Genomic DNA, 27,709 nt, shown 5'->3' with positions numbered 1-27,709 from the left:
ATATGTAGGGATCCATTATGACTATTATTATGCCAAAGCTGGGGATTAGTAGTGTGTCATGTGGCAGAAGAAACCTTATATAGAGCAGTTGATAACACGGTAAGGTTCTGGGATGCAGAACTATCATAAGAGGCTTGGTTTGAGAGGGTGACAACAAGGGAAGCAGGAGAGTGTAAAGAGGCAATGTTTATTTTGCAGAGATCACTAATGAAGTAAACTGATTTCTGGGTAGATGTGTGATTAGGCAGAGATGTAAAAATGATGCTATACAACACAAGTGCGCACGTCCCCTTAAATCAAATAATGCAAAAAAGGTATCCCACAGATAAGTAAATATACCTCAAAAAATTCAGTTCATATAGAAAATGTAATAACTATATATAAATATAAAAATTCCACAATTCATACAGTGCATCCAGAAAGTATTCACAGCGCTTAACTTTTGCCACATTTTGTTTTGTTACAGCCTTATTCCAAAATGGATTAAATTCATTTTTTCCCTTAACATTCTACAAACACCCCATAATGACAACGTGAAAGAAGTTCATTTTGAAATCTTTGCAATTTATTAAAAGTAAAAAATGAAAACAAACACGTACAAAGGTATTCACAGCCTTGGCCATGACACTCAAAATTGAGCTCTGGTGCATCCTGTCCCCACTGATCATCCTTGAGATGTTTCCACAACTTGCTTGGAGTCCACCTGTGGGAAATTCAGTTGATTGGGCATGATTAGGAAAGGCATAAACCTGTCTATATAAGATCCCACAGTTAATAGTGCATGTTGGAGCACAAACATGGACGTCAATGTGAAAGAGGCCTATTGCTCTCACTCTAATGTTTGCAGTGATACCGCACATGTGTGGTGCGATCACTGTTTACACGTGTGCCGGACCAACGAATGCTTTCACCACAGCATGGGGGGCTCTTTACATTTTTTTATGTTATTATTTATTTTATTTTGCACTGTTTCATACAAAAAAAAAACCACTTTTATTGCTGTCACAAGAAATGTAGACATCCCTCGTGACAGCAATAGCAATGACAGGTACTCTTCATGGAGAGATGGGGGGTCTATTAGACTCCACCCCCATCTCTTCTTTGGACGCCAAGGCAGCCGATAAGACACAGATCGATCTAATCGGCTGCTTCACTGGCCAATAAACAAAGAGCGGAAGCCAGAAGTGACTAAATCGTCATTGCTTCCGGGTTGTGACATCACATAGTGGGAGGAACAAATTCAGTTGCTCTTACTGTGAGTCTGGAGCTGGATGCCGCTGGTTGCATCCTTACTGGGCTCCCCGGTCGCTTGGAAGAGCCCGGTAATGGCGGTGGTGGGAGGGGAGTAGGACCCTTTCTGCCACCTGTAAAAGTAATCCAGCGGCTGGATAACTTGAATGCTAAAAAAATGTTACCAGGATCATGATTGTAACCTCAACCATGACCACGATATAACCTCTTCCCTACGAGGACGTATATATACAGTGGGGCAAAAAAGTATTTAGTCAGCCACCAATTGTGCAAGTTCTCCCACTTAAAAATATGAGAGAGGCCTGTAATTGGCATCATAGGTAGACCTCAACTATGAGAGACAAAATGAGAAAAATAAAATCCAGACAATCACATTGGCTGATTTGGAAAGAATTTATTTGCAGATTATGGTGGAAAATAAGTATTTGGTCAATATCAAAAGTTCATCTCAATACTTTATTATATATCCTTTGTTGGCAATGACCGAGGTCAAACGTTTCCTGTAAGTCTTCACAAGATTGGCACACACTGTTGCTGGTATGTTGGCCCATTCCTCCATGCAGATCTCCTCTAGAGCAGTGATGTTTTGGGGCTGTTGCTGGGCAACACGGACTTTCAACTCCCTCCAAAGGTTTTCTATGGGGTTGAGAACTGGAGATTGGCTAGGCCACTCCAGGACCTTGAAATGCTTCTTACGAAGCCACTCCTTCGTTGCCCGGGTGGTATGTTTGGGGTCATTGTCATGTTGGAAGACCCAGCCACGTTTCATCTTCAATGCCCTTGCTGATGGAAGGAGGTTTGCACTCAAAATCTCACGATACATGGCCCCATTCATTCTGTCCTGTACATGGATCAGTCGTCCTGGTCCCTTTGCGGAGAAACAGCCCCAAAGCATGATTTTGCCACCCCCATGCTTCACAGTAGGTATGGTGTTCTTTGGATGCAACTCAGCATTCTTTCTCCTCCAAACACGATGAGTTGTGTTTCTACCATACAGTTCTATTTTGGTTTCATCTGACCATATGACATTCTCCCAATCCTCTTCTGGATCATCCAAATGCTCTCTAGCAAACTTCAGACGGGCCCGGACATGTACTGGCTTAAGCAAGGGGACACGTCTAGCACTGCAGGATCTGAGTCCCTGGCGGCGTAGTGTGTTACTGATGGTAGCCTTTGTTACGTTGGTCCCAGCTCTCTGCAGGTCATTCACTAGGTCCCCCCGTGTGGTCCTGGGATTTTTGCTCACCGTTCTTGTGATCATTTTGACCCCACGGGGTGAGATCTTGCGTGGAGACCCAGATCGAGGGAGATTATCAGTGGTCTTGTATGTCTTCCATTTTCTAATTATTGCTCCCACAGTTGATTTGTTCACACCAAGCTGCTTGCCTATTGCAGATTCAGTCTTCCTAGCCTGGTGCAGGTCTACAATTTTTTGTTTCTGGTGTCCTTCGACATTTCTTTGGTCTTCGCCATAGTGGAGTTTGGAGTGTGACTGTTTGAGGTTGTGGACAGGTGTCTTTTATACTGATAACAAGTTCAAACAGGTGCCATTGATACAGGTAATGAGTGCAGGACAGAGGAGCCTCTTAAAGAAGAAGGTACAGGTCTGTGAGAGCCAGAAATCTTGCTTGTTTGTAGGTGATCATATACTTATTTTCCACCATAATTTGCAAATAAATTCTTTCCAAATCAGCCAATCTGATTGTCTGTACTTTTTTTCTCATTTTGTCTCTCATAGTTGAGGTCTACCTATGATGCTAATTACAGGCCTCTCTCATCTTTTTAAGTGGGAGAACTTGCGCAATTGGTGGATGACTAAATACTTTTTTGCCCCACTGTACATGCGCTGGTAGGGAAGCATTTAAAGTGGTAGTAAAGCCACTTCTTTGATTTTTACCTATATGTAAGACTCTAATAAAGCTTACCTATAGGTACAGTAAATGTCTCCTAAACGTGCACCGTTCTCTTCTCCAGTGACCCAGGAAAACATAAAAGAGTGTATTCCTCTTGACTTCTCCTCTCTTTGCAATGTTGCTGTGGTAGAGCGCCACCAGCAATGGAAAAAATAGACTGCACCTGCCTGCAATCACATCTAAGAATTATGCAGGCCATAGACGGTTCGTTTATCGGCCGATTTTTCGTCCAAAAGAATAATCGGCCGATTTTCGCACCGTTAGTGGGGCAATATCATCTGCTGATTTTCACAGTTCCTCCTCATTTCTTTTATCGGTCATGCTGGAAAATTTACGAAAAACGGACGATTTTCGCAATCATTCATGGCAACAGAACGACCGATGTTTAGTTTTTTGCCCGTCTATGGCCTGTGTTAGGCTCCATGCACATGGGGTGTTTTGATAACTCTGGTAACGTTAGCTGTAAAAAGTCACGTTAAAAACAAGAGTTTTTCATCCTTTTTTTGCATTAGCGTTTTGCTGCATGTTTTCCCATGTTTTTCTATGTTTGTGGTTTTTAGCATTTTGTTTAGCAAAAAAAGTATTTTTAGTCAGAAAAAGTCCAAAAAAGACGGGTTGCGGCGTGTTAACACATTTTGCCGCATTTTTCAGCATTAGACCGTTTTTACAGCTAAAAAACTCCTCTAGAAACCCACTAGTCCTGGCTTTTTTTTACAGCCCAAAAATGTCCCTGCCAAAAAACATTGATTACAGTCTATGTGTGCATGAACACATAGGATAACATGCTGGGGGGTTTACTAGCTGTAAAAAAAAAAAACGTCAAAAGCCAAAAACAGCTATAAAAACGTCCCGTGTGCATGAGGACTTAGACTAGGTACACACCTATGCAGTTTGCGTTTGATTCATTTCTGCATTGAGCTTTGCGTTCCATTTTGCATTTTTGCACCTGCCTTTTTGACGTGTTTTTGCTTTTTTACATTTTTTTTATGTTTTTTATTTTCTTGTTGCTAGGCAGATTTAAACTGCAAAATGCAGCAAAAACGTGGCAAAAACGCAGCAAAAATGCCCTACATGCTTTTCTGCAGCGTTTCCATTGTAGTCTATAGAACCAAAAACGCAACTTTTTGCATTCAAAAAAGTCCCTGACCCTTTCCAAAAAACACACCGGGTGAAAACATGGAGATATGAATGCGTCCCATAGGAAATCATGTTAAATAGACTGTAGTGCATTTCTGCAAAATAGAAAACGCTTAGGTGTGAACCTAGTCTTAGTAAACAGCAATATAATAAAAGTTTGCTTTTGGGTGTAATACTGCTTTAAGAGATGATAACGCATCTTCCAACGGACTGTTGGGGTGATTTGTAACAGAAGAGGAGAGGCATAAACAAACCATAAAAGAGCAGACAGAAAAGAAATCACTGTGGCAACTGTTGCAGAAGTATAAAAGAGCAGTCAATGCAGCTTCCAAGCTTTCACAGGTGTGTTCATTTGAGAACTCTTGGCATACTCCGGGGCTGTAAGCCGCAGTCCATGCGGTGGAGGTTGAAAAACTACCTTCTTAAGTTTCCTCATGATTAACTCATGTAAAATGCTAAAGTTTTGTTTTCCCTGATTATCTTTGCTTGAGCAGCCAATCTCTGCCTGGAAATGCCTATAAAGTCAACCCCAAATTTAGATGTAAAAACTGCTTTGAGAACCTTTGAGAAGATGATCATTGCCTGAAGGTCTAAATCCGTTCTAGAAATATGGCTTTCATTTTCTGCACTCTTTTTTTTTTTTACCAAGCAAATTCCAAAGGTCTCTCCACGTACACTGAGGGGAAAGGGCAGAGTCGATTACAGAGCTGAGAGCATTGTAAATCAAGCTGTGCAAGATCTAGAAATATGCAGAAACTGCAGAAGTTAGTTGCTGAAATATTGGCATGCTGAGGAGAAGGTGGGATTAGATTAAAGTGGTTGTAAAGCTAGAAGGTTTTCTACCAAATGCATTCTACTCAATAAAGAATATATAAACCCAACATTTCATATTCCTGATATGTGGCTGCTCTACCATGTACTTGTGTGAAAAAGTATCCTGTTCTCTTTGTATTGCTTCCTTTGTGTGAAATCCCTGGTGTTCCTGCCAGTCCTTCTGCTTTCCTTTAAAAAACTGACAACACTAGACAAGAGAGCACAGCGTGGTCAGTTCTCTAGCTGTGCTGGGAAATCAGCCAGCTCTCCTTCAATGGTCAAACTTGTCTTGACATGCTCCCCCTGCACAGCTATTAACTTGGAAGATCAGTGTGTTGCTGTTTCACCTCCTCCAGCTCTTTGAGAACAGAGGGTATGTGATCACTTACAAAAAGGGAACAAAAGGTCTTTTTGTTTTTTTTATATGTATGCACAAATGTTTTCCTCTTCATTTTTATTTTAATCTGTTGCTTTACAAAGTGAGGGTTCACATATACTTTGAGTTTAAGGTAAAAAAAAACTGTAGTTTGCTCTTACTCCAGCCCCCCCAACTTACCTGAGCCCAGTCTCGATGGAGAGATGTGCATGACAGCAAAGGCTCTCTCGCATCCCTCTCTCCTCATTGGCTGAGAGACAGCAGCAGGAGCCCTCAGCTCTTGCTGCTGTCAATCACAGCCAGTGAGAAGAAGCACTGGGTCTATGTGTGATTGAGCTCCATTTACAAAAGTATATTGCATGCAGTGTCTAGGTGTCCAGACACATATTCCCTAAATATTACATGCAATCCTGAAACTGTCAATTCACTACACCGTTTTGTGGTATGTACCGCAAAACGCTCAAAACATTCGGTAAATACCGAATGAAAAGGCATTCACAAAAGGAATGAAATAATTAAATGAATACTGTAATTAAGTAGTGGTCCAGGCATGCAATATTTACCCATTTGCCGACTGCCCTATAGCAGAAATACTGCTACAGGGTGGCATATGTGCTTAAATTAACATATATATATGTGATTTTAGATTTCCGGGTAGGGGCCACACGCGCTTCCTACCCGCGCCGCAATTCACAGCCGTTGCTGTCAATCACCAGTCAGCGCCCGGTGATTACCAAGGATCTCCGACGGGGAGGAGAACTGTTTTGTTTACTAACAGTTCTCCCTGTCAGCTTGGGCACACTGTTATGGGTGTCTGTGCACAGCACAGACATCCAAAGCAGTGTGTTTGCAGTGAAGCACATAGACACCTCAACATAAAAAACCACACCCAGCACACAGTTAATCCTTTGATTGCCCCTCATGTTAACCCCTCATTTTTCCAGATTTTCAGAGACTTTTTTTGTGAATATACAACATATATATCATTTGCTGCAAAAAAACTTCCAATCCCTCTAAACATAATACAATGTACATCGATATCACAATGGTCTAAACCAGTGGTCTCCGGGGTCCGGATGTGGCCCTTTGCTTGCCTTTATTCGGCCCTTGGGGCACTATCCCTCTTACTGACACCAACATTGGGCCACTATTTCTGACACTAATGATGGGGCACTATTCCTTCCACTGGCATCAATAATGGGGCACTATTCCTTTCATTAACAATGACAATGGAACTATTCCTCTCACCAACACCAATGATGGGGAATTATTCCTCCCACTGACACCCATGATGCAGCACTATTCCTCTCAATGACAACAACAATGGGATACTATTCCTCTTATTGACACCAAAAAGGAGCACTATTCCTCCCATTGATAACAATGGGATACTTTTGCTTCCAACTGACACCAATTATGTGGTGCTATTCCTCTCACTGACACCAACGATGGGGCACTATTTTTTCTACTGACACCAACGATGGGGTATTATTCCTCCCCCTAATATTAAAGATGACATTTTTTACTCCCATTGACAGCAGAGCATTTTCTACTCCCAAAGACCACAGTCCAGCTCCCCAAAACAAACTCGATCTTTATTTGGAAAGTTTGGAGGCCCCTGGTCTAAACCCTTGCTAGAACATATGTTATATATGTAGTGGGGATACTTTACTTTTTCACAATTATTTTTTGAGATGTATTCCCACTAACAAGTTCCCACTGACATCATTGACCGGGGGTAAATCTTTCCAGTGATCATCACACTAATGTATCATGAGTTGTAGCTATAGTCATTTTTAGCAGGGGTTTCCTGAGACTGGAAAGTTATCTCAAGGGCTCCTCTGTGCTGAAGAGGTTGAGAAAGGCTGCTTGAAAGTGTGAGTAAAGGAAAAACTTTCTTTTTCATTTTGGGTAGCGTAATTGAGGTTTAAAACCCCTGTCAATTTTTTTTTGCCATCTGTGTCCCCAATGAAAAAATCCCCTCTATTACTTTTCTGGGGAGAACCCAAAATTTGGGATTTTATTTTATAACATTCAAAGATAATGGTAGACAGGACAAATAGAGAGGGTGAATCTCCATAATGGGGGCACAAACAGCAGTAAAAACCTAATAGGTGTTCTAATCCCTCTCTACCCTATCCAAAACTAAAACAAGTTTTTCCTTTAGCTACACTTTAGGTAAATACAAAATATCTTTATAAATGTCAAATATTGAACGAAAATAGTATAAAAAATCACACACATATATAAATACCCCTTATGCACCAATAAAAATTATGTGGGTAGGGTATTTATATATGTGTGATTTTTTATACTGTTTTTATTCCATATTTGATATTTATAAAGATATTTTGTATTTTCTAAATTGAACTTGTTTTTGATACACCTTGTGAAAGCAGCTTCCTTTTGATTGTTTTTTTCTTTTGTATTAATACATTTGCTGTAGAGACTGCACTGACTTAGTGAGTTGGCATATTTCTACGGTTTAAAACATTTTAGCTCTTTATTAGTAATAAAAACTGACAGGGGTTCTAATACTTCTCCACTGTATCCATCCCACTGGATATTGCATGAGAAAAAATACCCTATATTTTGAAAAAATACCACAGTATTTTACTGCATTTCTTAAAGTTGTAGATACTGCTTCATGAATGGAGCTCATTGTGTCTGTGTGCCTATGGACACACAGGGCAGGACTCAGGAGAGAGCACGTACGAGTGCCCCCCATAGCAAGCGGCTTGCTATAGGTAACTTGGCAGGGGGGAGGTACCAGCGAAATACCTGAGAAGAGGAGCATCGGGGCTGGTGTGTGCAAAACCATTACAAAGAAAAGGTATGTATGACATGTTTATTTTTTAAAAAAATAATAAAAATCGTAGGTTTACATCATTTTCAGTATGTGGTATTTGCTTAGAACGAGGATCATGGTTGATCTACGTGATTGTAAAGCTGGCCTCTCACTAGAAGAATTTTGTTGAGAAACTTTAGTTTCAAGACTTTTCATTTTGATTTTTGAATCGTTAGTGGGGCCAAATCGACATTCGTTTTCAACTGCAGCAATGAAAACATTCAAATGTGCAGGAAGGAAATTTTTTTTCAAACAAATTTCTATTTCTAAATTTTGTGAATGTGATTTTCATTATTACATTTTATGCCAAAATCGAATATTAAAGTGTTACTAAACCCACAACAGTAAAATCAGTCTGTATATGCAGTAAAGCATGCTTGTTATACTCACTGTGGAACCTAAGGGGTTAATCTTATGCATTGTGTAAAAAGGCTGTGTAATCCTGACTTCTGTGATCCTCCCCTTCTTCTAATGTCCCCAATCCATCTGCCATAGTAGAGAGCTCTAGGAGTCACTCTGCAGATGCTCAGTTTAGTGCAGGACTTGACAAATTTGCTTCATAGTTAGGAACCAGTTTTTTTCACTAACAGGGCTTTATTTTCGATGACAGAAATGGCAGATATTGCACTTGTGCATAGAGGGGACTGAAGCCTGGCATGCTGCTAGGTGGGATGGCTTCTTGGGGATGAGGTTTTTGATATGTATGTGTGTTGTGGTGTGGGGACAGGACTCTGCTCACCTTCAGCCCCGCAAATGGACTGGCGGGGACGAGGAAGGGTGGGCCACAAATTGGCTGGTGACGAGGGAAATGGGAATGTGGGGGAGCCTTTCTGCACAGCGGCGGGGAGGGAGTGAAGAGTGCATGGGAGTGCTAGTGTGTGAAGAGGAAGAGAGAGCTGGAGCTGGATCAGCTGCCTGGCAACTGTAGCTGTCTGGGGTGTCAGGCAATGGGAGTTGCTCCTGCCTGTTGCCAGTGATGAGTAGGCTGGCAGAAGCCCAAGCGCCGATACATGGTTTCTATATACGCCCTGGTCCCCCCTGTATACACCCCGATCCGGTTCTCTATCTATCTATCTAGTATAAAACCAGAGAGTAGTCGTAGGAGAAGAGGTTGCAGTTGATGTAGGAGCCTAGGCTGATGAAGAAGGAGCACATTTGTCCTGGATGCACCACGTTCCCATGGAAGAAAAGCAGTGTTTAGCAGCTCCCCGGGCACAGCAGGTGAACATACAGTCCAGGCAGCTCCTCCGCTCTGTCCTCCATCAGAACATCACCACCGCATCCAGCTTCTGCTGGGAGTACTGCCAGTCCACCTGTTCTATCAGGTGAAGGCCACATGGGGGGGAGGGCATAAAGACCACTAGGTCCCCCCTCACCTCACCCTCCGCTGAGGCCTGACCTTCCCCCGCCAAGCCCTCCTCCTCCTGCACCGTGTGCACACTAGGTGAGCTCTGGGGGGAGGAAGGCCAGCCTGGCAGCAATGCAGCTTGGGCATGGCAGGCAGCAAAAGAGCCAACACAGTTACCCCAGCTGTTTATCCTCGGACTCTACTAGGGCATTGGGGTGGGGATATCGGATGCCTGACGACTATGTCACTTACACCAGGCCTGACAGGTGGACATCAGACTCCTGTCCAGCCTACTGCCTGCTTCTGGGGAAACCATGAAGACCAGCCTGGGTAGAGAGAAGGATTGGCTGCCTGGTGCCTGGAGCTGCATATCAGTGGCGTCAGGCTATGTGAGTTGCCGGTGGTGAGTGGGCTGGCAGAAGCCCAGGTGCCCGGATGCGATTTCTGGTTGCCATGCGTCCTGGCGCCTGGTATTTGCCTGGCTTAGTGTGCATTGCTAGAGAGTTTTTTCTCTTTGGGAGGGTGCACATGATGAGCAGAGGTCCAATCAGCACTGTCCAGGCAGAGGGTCAGGGGTTACGCAGCCTCATAGGACAGTCAGAGGACAAAACTCCTCCTACAAGCTTTAACTAGTGCTTAGCAGGATACTGATAGAAGTCACAAGATTGCTGTAACTGCTGATGGGAAAAGGTATTTAGCAGTTTATATTTAAGTGTCGTTGCATGGCAAGACCACTTACTGTTATCTCACATATATATTCTTATTATTATAGCCAAATTTACCACCCTAACTCCTGCCACAGTTTTTCCACTACATAGACAGTAATATACCGAAATGTGCGGATTCCCAATTGGTGTGCTATTACTTTGTGGAACGTTTAGCCGAATGGTTCACGAAATAGCGGCGTTTTTGTGGTGAAATTGGTCCCATAGGAATGAATGGTGGAATGTGAGCTGACAAAAGCTAGAGTGTGAGCTGAAAAATCAGGACATGATTTCTAAACTGCCATCACTCCCTCATTTTCAAGCCCACCTACACAAATCTTATATCAAAACGTTCAGCTATCCCTGCTGCCACTAGAAATGTCCACGACTAAGCCATAGTCCTGATAGTTTTCACAATATGACCATTTGTTTGCAACTCACGCCGCCCATTGACATTCATTGAAACTCCACTCTAGCCACCTCAAATCTGAAGGGCAATTTCTAAACTGCGACTGTGCCTTCATTTGTAATATTTCAGAGACAAACTATGCATCAAAATGTAGGTCTGGGTCTTGTGATTCTCACAATATAAAGCTCTTCGGTGTAGGATTTATAACTTTTAAACTACAACCGTTTGAAGATGGCAACCGCCAGTGAAGTGAGCAAGTTGGAGCAGTTTGTTTTTAACTGCTCTTCTCTGCCCTTGCTGTAGAGTGAGTTGCCATAGGAACCCAGGTGTGTGAGCAGGCAGCAGAGTGACAAGCCACTCCACCCAGTTACTCCACCCACTCCAGTTGTAGACTACTGGTGGAGGCAAGAACACTTCACAAAATTTCCCCAGAAATTGTAGCTTTTCTAGTTACTATAATAATTGCATGTCCATGTTCTGGGTACTGTGGGAGACCAGTTATAGTGAATGCAGGGTCCGGGGTTCAGTAACACTTCAAAAGCAAACAAAAAATTGAAAAACTTCTAACGCCCTTTGAATTTAGTGTATGGCCAACTGTGAACCAAAGAAGCAATATAAAAAAAAATGGCTTGCATTTGGGATGTGTTCCTATTGTCTTGTATAGAAAAATAGCAAAAGCAACAATAAATGAAAGTGAACACATACAGTCCAACTCAAAACCCAAATGCTGCATTCTAGAATCAGCATTTCTTAACCTTTTTAACATGGCGGAACTGCTAATAATCTTTATATCTGCAGCTCACAAGATATTAGTTAAAGCTGTAGGCTGTTGATCACTGAATACAGAAGGAATGTGCCACTGCCAACCCTGATACTGCTCCATACGATATTAGTTTTTAGTATTATATTGAAATAATATAAATAAAAGAAACTCAGACAGTAAAAATTGTAGTGCTCCCTAACATTGGTGGTTGTTTAAAAAGTGACCCCTTACACTGCTGGTAAGAGGGAAAAATGCTTCTTATATTAGTGGCTAGTGGGAAGAATGTCCTTTACAGATGGCTGAAAAGATCATTTGTGTGAATGGTAACTTATCCAAGATGCAGAAATTAGTCATTGCTCAAAAACACCCTAGCAACCTCTGTAGGAACCCTAGGTTTCCAGAGAAGCCTGGTTGAGAAAAACTTAGATATTTGACAAATGCATCAGAATATTTGTATTACACTAGTTGGTCCTGTTGAAAGTTTACAAAGCTTACTAATGCTATTTAATCCTATTACTGCTGCCTCATTAACTATTATAGAAGGGCATTAATATGCCATAAACAAGTTTGCAGCCATAAGCTTTTCAACGTTTTTCAGCAGGTTCCAAGCTTTTTAGCAAAGGTGGTCTGAGGGGCTGTAATGCCACTCAATCACTTGTACGTTATTGTGAATGTAAGCCCCTCAGTTATGGTTCCCAGTCTCACCTGAGAACACAGAACTTCATGAAGTACAGAAGTAAATGATATAATGCAAATATCTTCTCTTTTTTGTAAAATCTGTAACAAAGCTGCAGTTTGAAAAGGTCTTTTGCTAATCGATGGGATGTGCTGCACATGTGTTCTTAATGTTTGTGGGCCACCACCCAATGAGATCATGCATTACAGTGTAAGAAGAATCACTGTGAGCAGACTGATAAAATAATTTTTAACAAATGTTAAGATTGTGGTTACTTATGCACTGTATTTCTTGCGATTTGTATAAATATGTGAGTCGGATTTTTCAAAATACACATATCTCTCTAGACAACGGTCAGCTGGGAGGGTGACAAACTGCTGTGTGTACAGAAAGGAGAGAAGGAAGGTCGAGGCTGGACGCAGTGGGTGGAAGGAGACGAATTACACTTGGTATGAAAACTTTACCTTTCCTTTTTGTATAACAGTAACAAATTCACACATGCCTTTGGTTTCTTTCTATATCCTAAATCATCTTTCCCTTAGGCTGACTATTGATTATTTTCTTTTATTCCTATCAGCCAGCGGGGTGATGGAAACAAAAAACTAATGGATTCCCCCATCTGCACAAGCAAGATGGATGGAGGAATCCTACATAGTTACATAGTTAGTCTGGCTGCATAAAAGACAAAAGTCTATCCAGTTCAACTATTAAAAAAAAAAAAGTTATAATCCGATACCCACAGTTTATCCAGAGGAAGGCAAAAAACACAGTAAAGCATGATTCAATTTGCTTCTGCAGGGAAAAAAATTACTTCCTGATCCCTCGAGAGGCAATCGGATATTCCCTGGATTAACTTTACCTGTAAATGTTAGTATCCAGTTATATTATGTTTATGTAGGAAAGAATCCAGGCCTTTTTTTTAAAGCAATCCACTGAGCTGGCCAAAACCAACTCTTGAGGGAGTCTATTCCACATTTTCACAGCTCTCACTGTAAAGAAACCTTTCCGTGTTTGGAGATTAAATTTCTTTTCCTCCAGATGTAAAGAGTGCCCTCTTGTCCTCTGTGATGACCTCAGAGTGAATAACTCTACACCAAGTTCACTATATGAACCACTGATGTATTTATACATGTTGATCATATCCCCCTTAATCTCCTCTTCTCAAGAGAGAATAAATTCAGTTCCTCTAATCTTTCCACATAGCTGATCTCCTCCATGCCGCTTATCAGTTTGGTTGCCCTTCTCTGTACTTTCTCCAGTTCCCCAATGTTCTTTTTGTGAATTGGTGCCCAAAACTGAACTGCATATTCCAGATGAGGTCTTACTAATGATTTGTACCGGGGTAATATGATATCTCTCTCTCTGGAGTCTATACCTCTTTTATTACAAGAGAGGATTTTTCTCGCTTTAGAAACCGCAGCTTTGCATTGCATGCCATTATTGAGCTTGTGATCTACCTGAACTCCCAGATCCTTCTCCACCATTGATTCCCCCAGTTGTACCCCCCCCCAGTATGTATGATGCATGCGTATTCTTAGCTCCCAAGTGCAGCCCACCTGACGACCCCCTCATGACCCTCCAACCTCGGTCTCACGCAGACTGGAACTCGCTACCTGCAAATTACAGAACTGATCTTCATCCATCCAGATCCTAATCACTAGTACTCCTGCTACAAAAAGCTACTTCAACGAGATCCGCCACTGCACGACAGACTTTCCGCATCAATATGTCCTGAGGTGAAACCTTGCACCTCCCTCACTTGACCAACACTCCGCTCACCCTCCTAATATGCCACCTGTACTCCTCATACTCCTCTCCTCCATTCCCAAAATCTCCTCCCTCTACCCCTCTACTCCCCCAAAACAACTATACATCGCACCCTCACTACTCCCATTTCCCCACTACGGCTCTCAACACCTCCTCCTAATACTCCACTCTCCCACCGACCCACACGCCACCACTAACAGACCCACACGCTCCTGCACATCCCGCTCCCATGCCACCTTTCTCACCCTTCTTCTTCTCCTAACCGCCGGGGACATCTCCCCAAACCCTGGTCCCTCACCACCTCACTCACCCACTAGGCACCCTTCTACTCCCACAAACTGCCGCAACCCCCTCAACCTAATACCTGTCCCCCTCCTCCCCACATCCACCCCTCCATTCTCGGTTGCACTCCTGAACGCCCAATCGGTTTGCAACAAGCTCACCGCCATCCATGACCTCTTTATCTCCCACTCCCTCAATCTCCTAGCGGTCACCGAAAACCTGGATCCAAGCCACTGACTCCACCTCCCCTGCGGCACTCTCCTATGGAGGTCTCATCTGGACCCATTCACCCAGACCGAGCGGTCGTAGAGGAGGTGGGGTCGGCATGCTCTTGTCACCGCTGAGCACCTTCCAGGTCCTCCCAAACCCCCCCTCTCTATCCTTCTCCTCCTTCGAGGCCCACTGCATCCGGCTCTTCTCTCCCACCCCCCTGAGGATTGCAGTAATCTATCAGCCCCCTGGACCCGTATCCCGCTTCCTCGACGATTTTTCCACCTGGCTACCCTTCTTCCTCTCCTCTGAGCTACCCACCATCATCCTTGGCGACTTCAATATCCCTATCAACGTCAACAACCCGGCTACATCCCAACTTCTCCACTTAACCTCTTCTTTTGCACTCACACAGTGCACACAGTCCTCCACCCACACCGACGGGAACACCCTGGACCTCGTGTTCTCTCGTCTCTGCACCCCCCACAACCTCACAAACACCCCTTTCCCTCTCTCTGACCACAACCTCATTACGTTCTCCGTCTCCCCGTCCTCAAACACTTCCCCCCCAAACGTCAAACCATCACCAGCCGTAACCTCCGAAACCTGAACCCAGGCCCCTCTCCACTCTGCAGCTGACTGTATGTGCGACAGTATCCTTCCACTGTCATGCCCTGACCTGGCCACTACTGCGTATAACAACTCGCTGTCAGCTGCCTTAGACTCCTTAGCACCCCTAGCCACACGCAACATTAGACCCCGACCGCTTCAACTCTGGCAGAAGAACCACACCAAAAATCTTAAACGACGTAGTCGTGCGCTGGAGCGATTATGGCGCAAAACCAGATCCCCTCAAGCGTTCACCCTATACAAATCCGCCTTCCTCACCTACACCTCCTCCCTCCACGCCGCCAAACAAGCCTACTTCGTTACCCTCATCAATACCCTCTCCACCTGTCCTCGCCGGCTCTTCTCCACTTTCAACTCCCTACTCTCCCCCCCCCCCCACCTCCACCCAGTACCTCACTCACCGCCCACGAGATTGTCAACCACTTCCAAAACAAGATCGACGCAATCCGTAAAGACATCGCCAATGCTCAATCTACCTCCCCACCTAGCCTCCCTCCCACGATAACCCCCTCAACTCTCCCCTCCTCTGAGCTCACAACCGCCCTGACCCCCACCTAACATCCCGCACACTAAAACCTCCCCAACATTCCACTCCTTCAGCCTTGCTACCACTGATGAGATCACTAAGGTCTTCTCAGAAGCCCGCCTCACCACTTGCCCCCTTGACCCTGTCCCCACACAACTCCTCCGGGCTCCCTCTTCCTCCATCCTACTCTCCCTCACCCACATCTTCAATCTCTCCCTCTCTACTGACGCATTCCCCTCCCCCCTAAAGCACGCGCACATCACTCCCATACTCAAAAAACCCTCCCTGGACCCCACCGACCTGAGCAACCTCAGACCCATCTCCCTGCTGCCATTCTCATCCAAACTCCTCGAGTGCTTAGTCTACAATCGCCTAAGCTCCCACCTCAATGACAACAACCTCCTCGATCCACTACAGTCTGGCTTCCGTCCCCTACACTCCACCGAAACCGCCCTACTCAAAATCACTAATGACCTGCTAACCGCCAAAGCTAATGGCCACTACTCAGTCCTCCTACTCCTCGACCTCTCCGCGGCCTTCGACACAATTGACCACCCCCTTCTCCTTAATAAACTATACTCCCTTGGCATCAGAGACTCCACTCTTTCCTGGCTCTCCTCCTATCTAACCCAACGCTGCTTCAGCGTCACCTATAACGCTGCCACCTCCCCCTCTCTCCCCCTCTCTGTTGGGGTCCTCCAAGGCTCTGTCCTCATGCCCCTTCTCTTCTCCATCTACACCTCCTCCCTTGGCCAACTGATACACTCCCACGGCTTCAACTACCACCTCTACGCCGATGACATGCAAATCTACCTCTCCACCCTTTGCCTCACCCCTTCAGTCTCCGCCTGAATCACCTGCCTACTGAACGACATATCAGACTGGATGTCACTCCACTTCCTCAAATTAAACCTTTCCAAAACCGAGCTCCTAATTTTCCCCCCAGCCCGCACCCCCACCCTCTCCATCACGACCAACAACTCCACCTTCAGCCCCACCCCGCAAGCCAAAGTCCTAGGTGTCACCCTAGACTCAAATCTGTCCTTCCAAACCCATGTCCAATCGCGGGCTAACTCATGCAGGCTCCACCTCCGCAACATCTCCAAAATACGTGCGTTCCTAACGCCAGACACTACTAAACAACTCATTCACTCCCTTATTATCTCACGACTTGAGTACTGCAACTCCCTCCTCACTGGCCTACCTCACCATAGACTATCCCCGCTTCAGTCTATCCTGAACTCAGCGGCCAGACTCATCCACCTTACCAACCACTCCGTATCCGCCACCCCCCTCTGCCAATCCCTCCACTGGCTTCCGATTGCCCAATGCATTAAATTCAAACTACTAACATTGACGTACAAAGCCATTCATAACACTGCCCCAAACTACCTCACCGACCTGATACCCAAATACCACCCAACCCGTACTCTTCGCTCCTCGCAAGACCTCCTACTTTCTAGCTCCCTGGTCTCCTCCTCCCACGCCCGACTGCAAGACTTCTCCAGGACTTCCCCCATCCTCTGGAACTCACTACCCCAATCCATCAGACTGTCACCTACCCTCCTCACCTTTAGGCGCATCCTGAAAACGCATCTCTTTAGGGAAGAAACCCCACCCTCACCTAAGAGCCGATCTCACTTTTGTACCACTTTCCCCCCCCTCCTAGATTGTAAGCTCGAAAGAGCAGGGCCCTCAAACCTCTCGTATATTGTTTTGTTACTGTACTGTCTCATGTACTGTCCCCCACTATATTGTACAGCACTGAGCAAACTTTTTGGCGCTATATAAACACTGTATAATAATAATAATAACCTTACATTTATCAACATTAAACCTCATTTGCCACATAGTTGCCCAATTAAACAGAGTATTGAGGTCAGCTTGTATTCTGACAGCAGAGAATCCTGTGATGTCAGAATAGACTTATCAGCGTTGCAGCCAGCTGATCGTGAAAAATTTATGAACATTACCGTTCAGCAGGAGCTGCCATAGATGGATCAAAATTCAGCTATTCCCTACTGAACTGGCTGAATTTTGATCCATCTATGGCCATCTTAAGCTCCTTACTCCTTCTGTTGTGTGTGGGGTTTTCTTTAAGGGCTAATTCAAATCCATAGACCCCATATAACACGAAGAGTCATTTGTTTACCTTTTACTAGTTCTGAGCTTCTTGAAAGCAGCCTATATGTGATTGGATATGCATCAGCTGTACAGACTCTCCTGCACAGCCAAGTTTGACAGGTATGCAGGGAAGAGTGATGTTGGTGACCGATGTTCTTCCACAGCATTGCTAATAGTAACCAATATATCTTCCCATGGATTAAATAGGGTTGTGGATGGTAACCAGTAATCCTGGAATGCACACTGGAATGCGGCAGCCATCTTTGATTCCATTCACAAGCAACAAAGCTGAATACACTCAGTGCCAAGTTATAGACACTTTTCTGTGAGTTGAATTTTTACTATTTGTCCCCGCCAGGGGCGGACTGACCATTCGAGGGCCCAGGGTCAGTAGGGGGCCCCAAGAAATGCCCCTGGTACCTTTTATAGGCTTTTTTAGGAGTGGTTTGAGTGTGAGCAAGGCCATAGGGGCCCCATGATCCCCTATTGCCCGGGGGCCCCATGAGTTGTCAGTCCGCCCCTGGTCCCCGCAAATAAAGGTTTTACTGTTTTATACTATGGGATGTCCATTTTTGTTTCTATTTCTATGCTGACAATTTGCTAAATTGCCTGTGAAGGAGAGGAGGATTTCTGGGATTAATTTAGCTTCTGAGAAGGATTACTGGCTACCATCCACAATGCTATTTAATCCATGGGAAGATATATTGGTTACTATTAGCAATGCTGTGGAAGAACATCGGTCACCAACATCACGTTGTAGATTGGGATAGTCCCAATAAAAGTGCTAGTGACCATAGTAGAGATAGGTGGTCATGGGATGATGGTGAGTACAAATCCATGTGGGGCACCAGTCTGAGCACAGTGGAGCACCTGTCACTTTAATACAGAATTCACAGTCAAGAACTTAGCACACTTGCACCTTATTTTCACATTTTAGGACTGCATACCTAATACAACCAGTTTAATTAGATGTTTATTATTTATGATTATTGATTATTTTGAGTGTCATTGTTTACACAACTTATGCGCGGTCCACATGGTATTTATTATTAATTTTGTGTTTATAAGTTCACAATTAGGACTGCTACATTACATGGGTATTTCACATTAGGTTTTTATTCATAAGCGCAGCAGCATTCTTTTACTTTTCACATGCAGGGAAGAGTGCATGGCCTTGGACACCCAAGCTCTGCGTTGGGGGGTCTGCATCAATCCATGTGTTCATGTCAAACCCAGCTGTGCTGGTTAGTCCATATAGCCGAGGAACTGTCTACACAACATAAACAGCACAGAGGCTACAGGAAAAGTCCACTTGCATAGGGAAAAAAAACAGGAAGCTATTTCAATGCTCAAGTATCATATATACAATGGAGCGCGTGACTATTAGATATTTGCTTATCAGTATCTTACAATTCACACATGAATAAGCATCTATTCAAAATTACCTTCTGAAAACATTGCAACATGAGTCCGTTGCATATATAGGTCATAGGTCTTTAACAACGTGGTGACATTTAGTCCTTGTAATTATAACTGTTAGTGCAGGTTATACCGCTCATGAAAAAATGGAGAGTACAACAAGAAAGCATTGTGTTGTATAGGGTATGAGTTATGTCTTTGAGGCTTTGAGAATATAGGAAGCAAAAACGTAAAACGCTGGCTATGCCATGTTTGTACAGCCATATTTGATGGCTTTAGTAGTGCCCTTAAGTTGCTGGCCAATCTGAATAATTATTTTGATATGCAAAGACCTCCTGCATGTCTGCAAAGGCAATTTGGTGCGACAGTGCTCAAATCAAAGAAGGCTATGACCATAATAGAGCCACAGCATTATCCTTCTATTCCATTACTTCTAAAGCCGCCTGTCCCTTTCACATGGTTGGAGTGCATTCTGATCATCAGGTGATCCGTGAACAGATCCCCAGCTTTTGTGACATACATGTCCATTCACATTTTATCTCTAGCCAAAAAACAGACTCATGTTGTGTCTATGGGCAAGCAGACGTGAAGGGCCCTAGACACACATCTGTTTATATCTGCCTACCCATAGACTAACATTGAGCTACCTTTCAGGTCTGCATGAAAAACTGATAGGCAGATCTGATTGGAACAGCCATGTGAAAGGACCCGTACTAAAACATTGATGTATAACAAAGCAGTAAATGAGCCACAAAACCAACAACATAAAAACTACCAACATAAACCTGAACTCTGGGCTAATATAAAAAACAAACATTAATACAGCTCTGTAGTAATTCATCACTGAATGGATGTTTTAGATGAAAGCAGTGTAAGAAACCTGAATTTAATTTGGTATCAGTCTCTTGCAGTTCTTGTGCAGCAGAGCTGGAGTGCGAGAGGAAGCAGCAGAACAAGGAGCCAATCAGTGCTGATAAAGACCATGCTGATAAGAACAGAAAGCCAAGTGACAGGAGCTCATCACTGTGTTGTTTCTGCCAAGGGGCTGCTTTTAGAAACCACAGGGCACCATACAATGAACCTGACAGGTCCCCCCCCTAAAGAATGAAAACACAGTTTACTGTGCTTCAGTTATGAATGACACAGTGAGTGACCAGCACCGATCACTTATTGTGTTTATTCAGGAAAAGAAGGAGCTGGTAAATGTGATATATTTACCGGACCCTTCCCACGCTCTCCATCCAGGATCCTATTGTGTGCTTGCAGCTGCCCATGGGAAGGAGAGGAGGGAAGCTGTCCGCACTGCAGGGGTAGGGACATACAGGGGGACCTGGGCAGCAGGGGGAAATGTATGGTGCACAGGGAGGATGATGGGTGTGGGGGGGGAGCAATTACTAGAACCGATCCCCTGTATGGCTCTCTCTGCAGCAGCTGAAAGCCAGTGGGAGGGAGAGGAGAAGAAGCCATCTTTTAGCTGCTGTGGAGAGAGCCATACAAGGGATCGGTTCCAGTAATTGCCCCCCCCCCCCCGTGCAAATCACCCTCCCTGCCTACATCTGATTCACCCAGCTGCCTAGGTCGCTCTGCTGGCTTGTGTCCCCTACAGGAGGACTGATGGTACCCCCTTTTTCATGGCCCTGCTGCCAAGAATCCACCCAAAATGATATTTCAGATAGTGGCAGGCAGAATCACCTGCTTGTTTATTTGCACCTATACTATATATGTGTGCACATTTTATACAGGATCCAGGAACATCATAAAAAATGATTTGCAAAATAAACTGCAACCACTCTGCTAAATGCAATGTTGCCACTTTGTAATCACCCTGCTTTATTTAATAATGCAAGTAACCTGTAGCAACCAATCAGATTTCACCTTACTGAAGTGATGGTGTTTTTATTATGGCTTCTCACCAAATACATTAGTAAGTACAGAGAAAATAAAGCCTACGCACATCCCAGTGCAGATGGAATTACAGTGATGATTCTCTTTAGCTCATTTATACTGCTCTGCTGTGGACTGACAACATCCGTCCCCCCCCCCCCCCCCATAGAGGAGTGAAACCCTTCAGATGAAAGCTTTTGATTGGCTGCGGCAATGTTCTGCCAGCTTTCTTTCAGTACAAAGGCTCCATTCTCTACACCCCTCCCTGGACTGTACATGCCACTTCTATTCCAAGAGATCTTTTTCTTTTTCCTTTTCCTTTTGAATTCTCTAACAAAACCGCATGGATTCTAGTAGAAACAGCGTGAAACTTTTGATTGTGTATTCAACTGTAGATACAGTAGGGATGAGTCACTCGTGTGCAGCTCAAGCTTCCAAGTTTATGTCTGATGTAAGGATATATTATAAAATATACTGCCGTTGGTTTAGCACAGTAGAATGTATCAGGTTTTTTATTATTTGGTGACTGAACTTCTGACCCATCTTTCTACCTTCTTTCCAAAGGAAATGCGGGCTGAAGGTGTAGCCTGCAAACAGGTTTTCAAGAAGATTCACCAGTGACGCCGACTGTGACTGTGAAGAGTGACCTCCATCTCAGAATGACTCTAGGTTAACGTCTCCTCCGTCATAATGATGCCTTTTATTATTATTGTATTATTATAGTAGATGCCATATGTGTGGTTTTGTTTTATAATGCCAATTTAGGTACTTTATTAAAAACACTAACCTGACTCTGGTGCTTTTCTTGCTTGCTGTTGATCATATGAAGAGGGTTGCCCACACTATAAACATATGTATGATTTAATAGTTAAAGGGCCTTTATGCCAAAAAAAAACAAATTTCTTATCGCCCTTTTAACCATTTCAATACCAGGCACTTTTACCCCCTTCCTGCCCAAGTCAAATTTCAGGTTTTAACGCTCTCACACTTTGAATGACAATTGCACAGTCATGCAGCACTATACCCAAACTTAAATTTTATCATGTTGTTCACACAACTAGAGCTTTCTTTTGGTGGTATTTAATCACCCCTTGGGTTTTTATTTTTTGCTATATTAACCTCCCTAGCGGTCTGATTATGTCAGTTTTTCTGTGCTCAAAGCAGTACATTGTTTTCAATGGAAATATGTTGTTTTTTTATTGTAGGCCTGTAATTCTTAGGAATAACTCACTGAAATCTGTCCAAACAAGAGTCTAGTAAACATCCCGGGTATGATAAAGTTTGAAACACGAAATCATAATAAATATAATAATCATAAAAAATAATAATATTAGAATACATTTAATTCAATAATGTAACCAAACCAAAAACACTGAAATTTTAAATATAGCGCAAAGTTCGCACATCACTGAGCTTAGTCGCAAAATTGTTTTCAGTGTCTGGTGACAAATTTCTCCAAAAATCATTATCACTCAATTCTGCAAGTGGTTCTAATTTACTATCGCTGTTCTCTAGCTGATCTAAAACGCTTTTTGGACGCCATGGACGTTTGTCAGTTTCCAGGCAGAAAGAACGGTAAAAATGCAGGCAGGGCACAGGACAAAGCACTCGGGACAAAATGTATGTGAAATGGTTTGATACAGTAATGTAATACTATCAGATTTTAGTGTATTAAGTGAATGTCAAATTTTTACATTTTTGAATTTCCCGCCGGTTCCGTCCCCCGTACATCCTGTACGTCCTGACGCTCGCAGAGAACAGAACCTGGAAGACGAATGCCGGCATCAGCCGGAGATGGCCGGGGACGCTGCAGGGGGGACATCGCGGGACCGCATGACAAGGTAAGTGCTGGAGGGATCCCGGAGCAACGCTGCAGTGTAATCCCAAGTGTAGCTCGGGGTTACCGCTTCTGGTACTGAAGGTTAACCACGAGCTACACTCAGGAATACTGCCAGGGAGGTTAACAAAAAAAAGACAGAAAATTTTGAAAAAAAAAAACTTTTTTTTTTTCTGTTATAAAAGTTTGCAAATAAATAACTATTCTTCATAAATTTAAGCCAAGATGTATTCTGCTACATTTCTTTGGTGAAAATAACCCAAATCAGTATTTATTATTTAGTCTGTAGGAAAGTTTTAGAGTTCACAAACTAATTTCTTGATGCCCAAGAATGTCAGAACAGTACAGATATCCCCCAAATGACCCCTTTTTGCAAAGTAGACAATCCGACATACTTCATAAGAGGCACGGCGAGTTTCTTGAAGTTGCTATTTTTTTGTCATAATTTTTTGTAAAATGAAGAAATGAAAAAAATTTTTACATTTTTTTTTTTTACATACTGTCACCAGTGCAGTACAGAGTCAGCATATAACTGGTGTGGTGGTGATCAGGGATACTGACTGGTGACAGTACAAAAAAAAAAAAGATTATTTTTTTTATTTTTTTTTATTTTTTATTACATTTTTCTCTTTTCTTTAAGATTTTTTTTCATATTCGCACTATGACCAAAGTAGTATAATGTTACCATAGTAACATTGTACTACGTTGTGGATGTGATCAGTATTTTTTTATTTTAATACACAATTTGATTGCTTATAGCAAATTATTTATTTGCTATAAGCAAGCATTTAACTGAATTAAATCGATTCGGTCAGGTTTTTTTTTTTTGTTGTGATTAGCTGTGATTGGCCACGGCTAATCACGGGGTACACGGCCAGTGACAGATCTCGCCAAGCATGGCCCTGCGGGCACGCGAAAAGCGCAATCCAGGAAGGACATCATATGTCGCCCTCCTGGAAGGACAAAGTGTTTGCCCGGCCGTCATTTGACCATAGGCCGGGCAGCAAGTGGTTAATGCTGGTAATGAGGACTTGGCTACCCACACCTCTGTACTCTGCACACTGTACCGTACAGTGTGTACACAGGCCGGTACTAGACTATTTTGCGCCCCAGACAAGACCAGCTACTTGCCCTTCCCTTCCGAAAAAAAAAATTAAATTAAAAAAAATTTAAAAAAACAGTAGAAAATATTAAATCAACAAAACATGAAATGGCTATATTTTTTTAATTGGCAAAAATAAGTGCCATAAGATGCCACCAACACCAATAATAAAGACAAAATCAGTGTCACAGACGGACTGTATCTGTGGCTGGCAGTGGCAGGGTGACAGTTGCAGTGAGTGGAGGATGATGGATCCACACTCTGACAGATCTTAGGCTGGAATTCCCCAGGCAATGGAGAGAGATAAAACACTGACAGCAGGAAGCCCAACACACACACACACACACACACACACACACACACACACACTGAACTGAGCAATCCCACGCAGTGACAGATCCGACTCAACACACCAACACCGCCACAGATCAGCAGGCACTAGAAGAGCAGGCTGTGGGATTGTGAAGATGTCTTCACTCACTGACACATATGATGACTAGCTGACCGGGTCACACTCACACAGACACGAGACATCAGAGTCAGACATTACCTTCCTCCGCAGGCGCAGATCCACCTCCGCTGAAGAATGGGAAGAGAAGCGCTGGAACTCCACAGTGATCAGTAGCTGCCAGCTGGCTTGCAGTAAGGGACTGAGTCTGAGAGAAACACAGGAAGGAGTTGCAGCTCAGCTGCTACATTAGCCCCAGACACCCATCATTTTCCTCTGTCCTTTCTTCCTCCCCTCCCCTCAGCTGAAGGATCATTCATGACATGGCGGCATCCCACACAGAGAGAGTGCTGGCCTGTGCTGCGCCAAGCGCCCCTAGGTGGCAGTGAGCCTTAGGCAGCTGCCTAGCTTGCCTAGTGGAAGCACCGGCCCTGTGTATACACCACACTGCTCTACTCTGTACACTGAGCTATACACTCCACACTGCTACCCTGATCACCATGTTGCATGTTCTTGATTGCACACCACTCCACTGTTTACACTGTAAACAATGGAGCAAAAGAGATACTGCACTTCTTTGTATGCTTTGATGTTCAAGATACACTCCATCCTGTTCTATACTATACACTCTACTGCATGTTTTGTATTTTACATCACTCTTCTACTTTTTGCTATATATATACTTCCAAAGAGTGCCACTCAACTTTTCATGCTTTTCTTTACTGCACCACTCTATATAATGCACTATACATTTTTCTATATTATGTAAACCACATTGTACATTTTCTGCTCCCAAACGCCTCCACACGCCTGTAGCACTGTGCTACACATTCTATACCCCACACTTTCATCCTGTCCTGTACATTTTTACTGCACAAAACTCTTTTCTATACATTATGCTATATGTTCTATATACCATTTCACTGTCTGTTGTTTTCCCTACAATAGGCTAAATATAAATTGTAAATTACATACTGTATCTTTCATTAGATCTTACATGCTACTTGTATTAAAGTGTTACTAAAGGCAGAAATTTTTATTTTTTTTAATTAAAATACCAAACATGTTATACTCACCTGCTCTGTGCAGTGGTATTCCACAGAGTGGCCCCAATCCTCCTCTACTTGGGTCTCCCCAAGCGACCTTGGCTCCTCCTCTTCTTTGTGTGTCCCCATAGCAAGCCCTTTGCTATGGGGACAAACGTTGCATGCTTGCTCCTGAACTGTGTCTACAAAGCTGACGCTCCATAGACACTCACAGTGGGATTTAGCTATGCCCTCCCACTTCCTCTTCACTGCTCTTGATTGACAGTAGCAAGAGCCAGTGGCTCCTGCTGCTGTTCTAGTCCTTGTGTGAAGAGGAAGCGAGGGGAAAAGAGATGCAGCCATACACAGCGCTGGATCTATTTTCCCCTCTCTTCCCCTACACATGGAATTGGGAGCTCAGGGAAATTAAAAATGTGTTTACCTTAACCTCCCTAGCGGTATTCCCGAGTGTAGCTTGGGGTAAAATGCCAGTACCAAAAGCGGTAACCCCGAGCTACACTCGGGCTTACCATGCGGCACTGCATAGGGAGTCCCTGCAGAGCTTACCTTGTCTTTCGCTCCCGCGATGCGTCCCCTGCAGCGTCCCCGGCCATCTCCTCCGGCCAATGCCAGCATCCGGCTTCTGTGTTCCGGTCCCTGTGACGTCGGGACGTACGGGCGCCGCCGGCGGCGGGAAATTTGAAAATTTTAAAAAATGTCATTTTTTAAAAAAAAAAATTTCATAGTAAAACATTGCTGTTTCAACCCATTTCACATACATATTGTCCCTACTGCTTTGTCCTGTGCCCTGCCTGCATTTTGTCTGCTCTTTCTGCCTGGAAACTGAGAAACGTCCATGGCGTCCAAAAAGTGTCCCTTTAGGTCAAAAGCGGTTTTAGACCAGCTAGAGAACAGCGATAGTAAATCAGAACCACTTGCAGAATTGAGTGATAATAATTTGTGGGGAAATTCGTCATCAGACACTGAAAACGATTTTGCGACTTTGCTCAGCAATGTACGAACTTGGCGCTCTATTTCAAATTTCAGTGTTTTCGGTTTGATTATATTATTGAATTAAATGTATTATTATATTATTATTTTTTATGATTATTTATTAAATTATAATTTATGATTTCGTGTTTCAAATTTTATCATACCCGGGATGTTTAATAGACTCTTGTTCGGACAGATTTCAGTGAGTTATTCCTAAAAATTACAGCCTACAATAAAAAAACTACATATTTCCATGCAAAATAATGGTACCGCTTTCAGCACCAAAAATCTGAAATAATCATACCGCTAGGGAGGTAAATGCAAGCAATGCATTAAGGTGAAAAATGTTTTTAGGTTTAGTATCGCTTTAAGTCGACATCATTGAGGCCGGCAATCAGTTCTAATTGGAGAAAGCACAAGTGAACATGAATAGTTTTGGTGCCTTTATGGTGAATACACTTCCAAAGGACCAAAAATATTTTCAGCTGAATGTTTATTTTAATCTTTGAACGATACATTGTTGGCAAATCGGTGTCAGCAATAAAACAGAATTTTTTGCCAACAGTTCCCGTGTGTGCCAACATTGTCTGAGGTTATTGGATGTGCTGTGCTGCAAAGTGCAAAGTTAAAAGATTAGATAAGCTTCCATTCTACCAATTATCTGAAGACTCTACTCATGCTTGCATGGTTTGAAGTTTTCTGCTCATGTCCAATAAAATATTATCAAGTACCTTCAAGGATCAAAGATGGTAAATTTATTGAAGATTGTGAAATGTTTACTTTTCATTAATTTCAGTGATGTAAGACTGCGTTCATGCTTGAGCTGAGTGTCTGTGGTCATTTTGCAGATGTCTGAAGGTTAAGCATTTTTTAAAATTATCCTTAGCCAATGGAAAGCTAGTTACTAGAGGAAAAAAATGTGCGATACAGGTATGTGTGGTTTCATGCGTGTTTGCATGTTTTTTTAGGTGCTCCCGTTTTTTTTTTTGCCCACTAGAGAAAAAAACGCTTGAAGCTTGTAGCTCAAAAGAAGCCTATGTACTTTGAGCTGCAAGCTTCAAGGGACACTGTGCTCAGGTGTAAACTGGCACAATTGGATGTTGAGAGTTTTGGCGTTTCAAGCTACAAAATGCTCATTTCTCAACGTTGTCTGAGTTTTAGAGCTATTGGGAAGCACATAGACACATTTTAGAGCAATAAGACTCTTCAGCTACCCAACAGTTA

General features: G+C 43.3%; 1 protein-coding gene and 1 long non-coding RNA gene across 2 annotated transcripts in view; one reads left to right on the top strand and one right to left on the bottom strand.

Annotated features, from left to right (window-relative positions):
* Positions 1–21,871, top strand: part of RBP1 (retinol binding protein 1) — a 51,008-nt gene extending 29,137 nt beyond the window's left edge. Inside the window, exons 3-4 of the mRNA XM_089681532.1 lie at positions 12,586–12,687; positions 21,645–21,871. Of these exons, the coding sequence (XP_089537658.1) occupies positions 12,586–12,687; positions 21,645–21,701 (159 nt within the window). The 3' untranslated portion in view covers positions 21,702–21,871. The remainder of the gene's footprint in view (positions 1–12,585; positions 12,688–21,644) is intronic.
* The window catches only part of LOC149459167 (uncharacterized), a 34,374-nt gene continuing 7,208 nt past the window's right edge, over positions 544–27,709 (bottom strand). Inside the window, exon 2 of the long non-coding RNA XR_016313323.1 lies at positions 544–703. This is a non-coding gene — a long non-coding RNA (uncharacterized LOC149459167). The remainder of the gene's footprint in view (positions 704–27,709) is intronic.

This window comes from Staurois parvus, unplaced genomic scaffold, assembly GCF_062004578.1.
Source record: "Staurois parvus isolate SC_StPar_1 unplaced genomic scaffold, SC_StPar_1.0 ptg000270l, whole genome shotgun sequence".
NCBI lineage: Eukaryota > Metazoa > Chordata > Amphibia > Anura > Ranidae > Staurois > Staurois parvus.
Note: the sequence above shows the minus strand (reverse complement) of the source record. Positions and strands in the feature narration are given on the sequence as shown.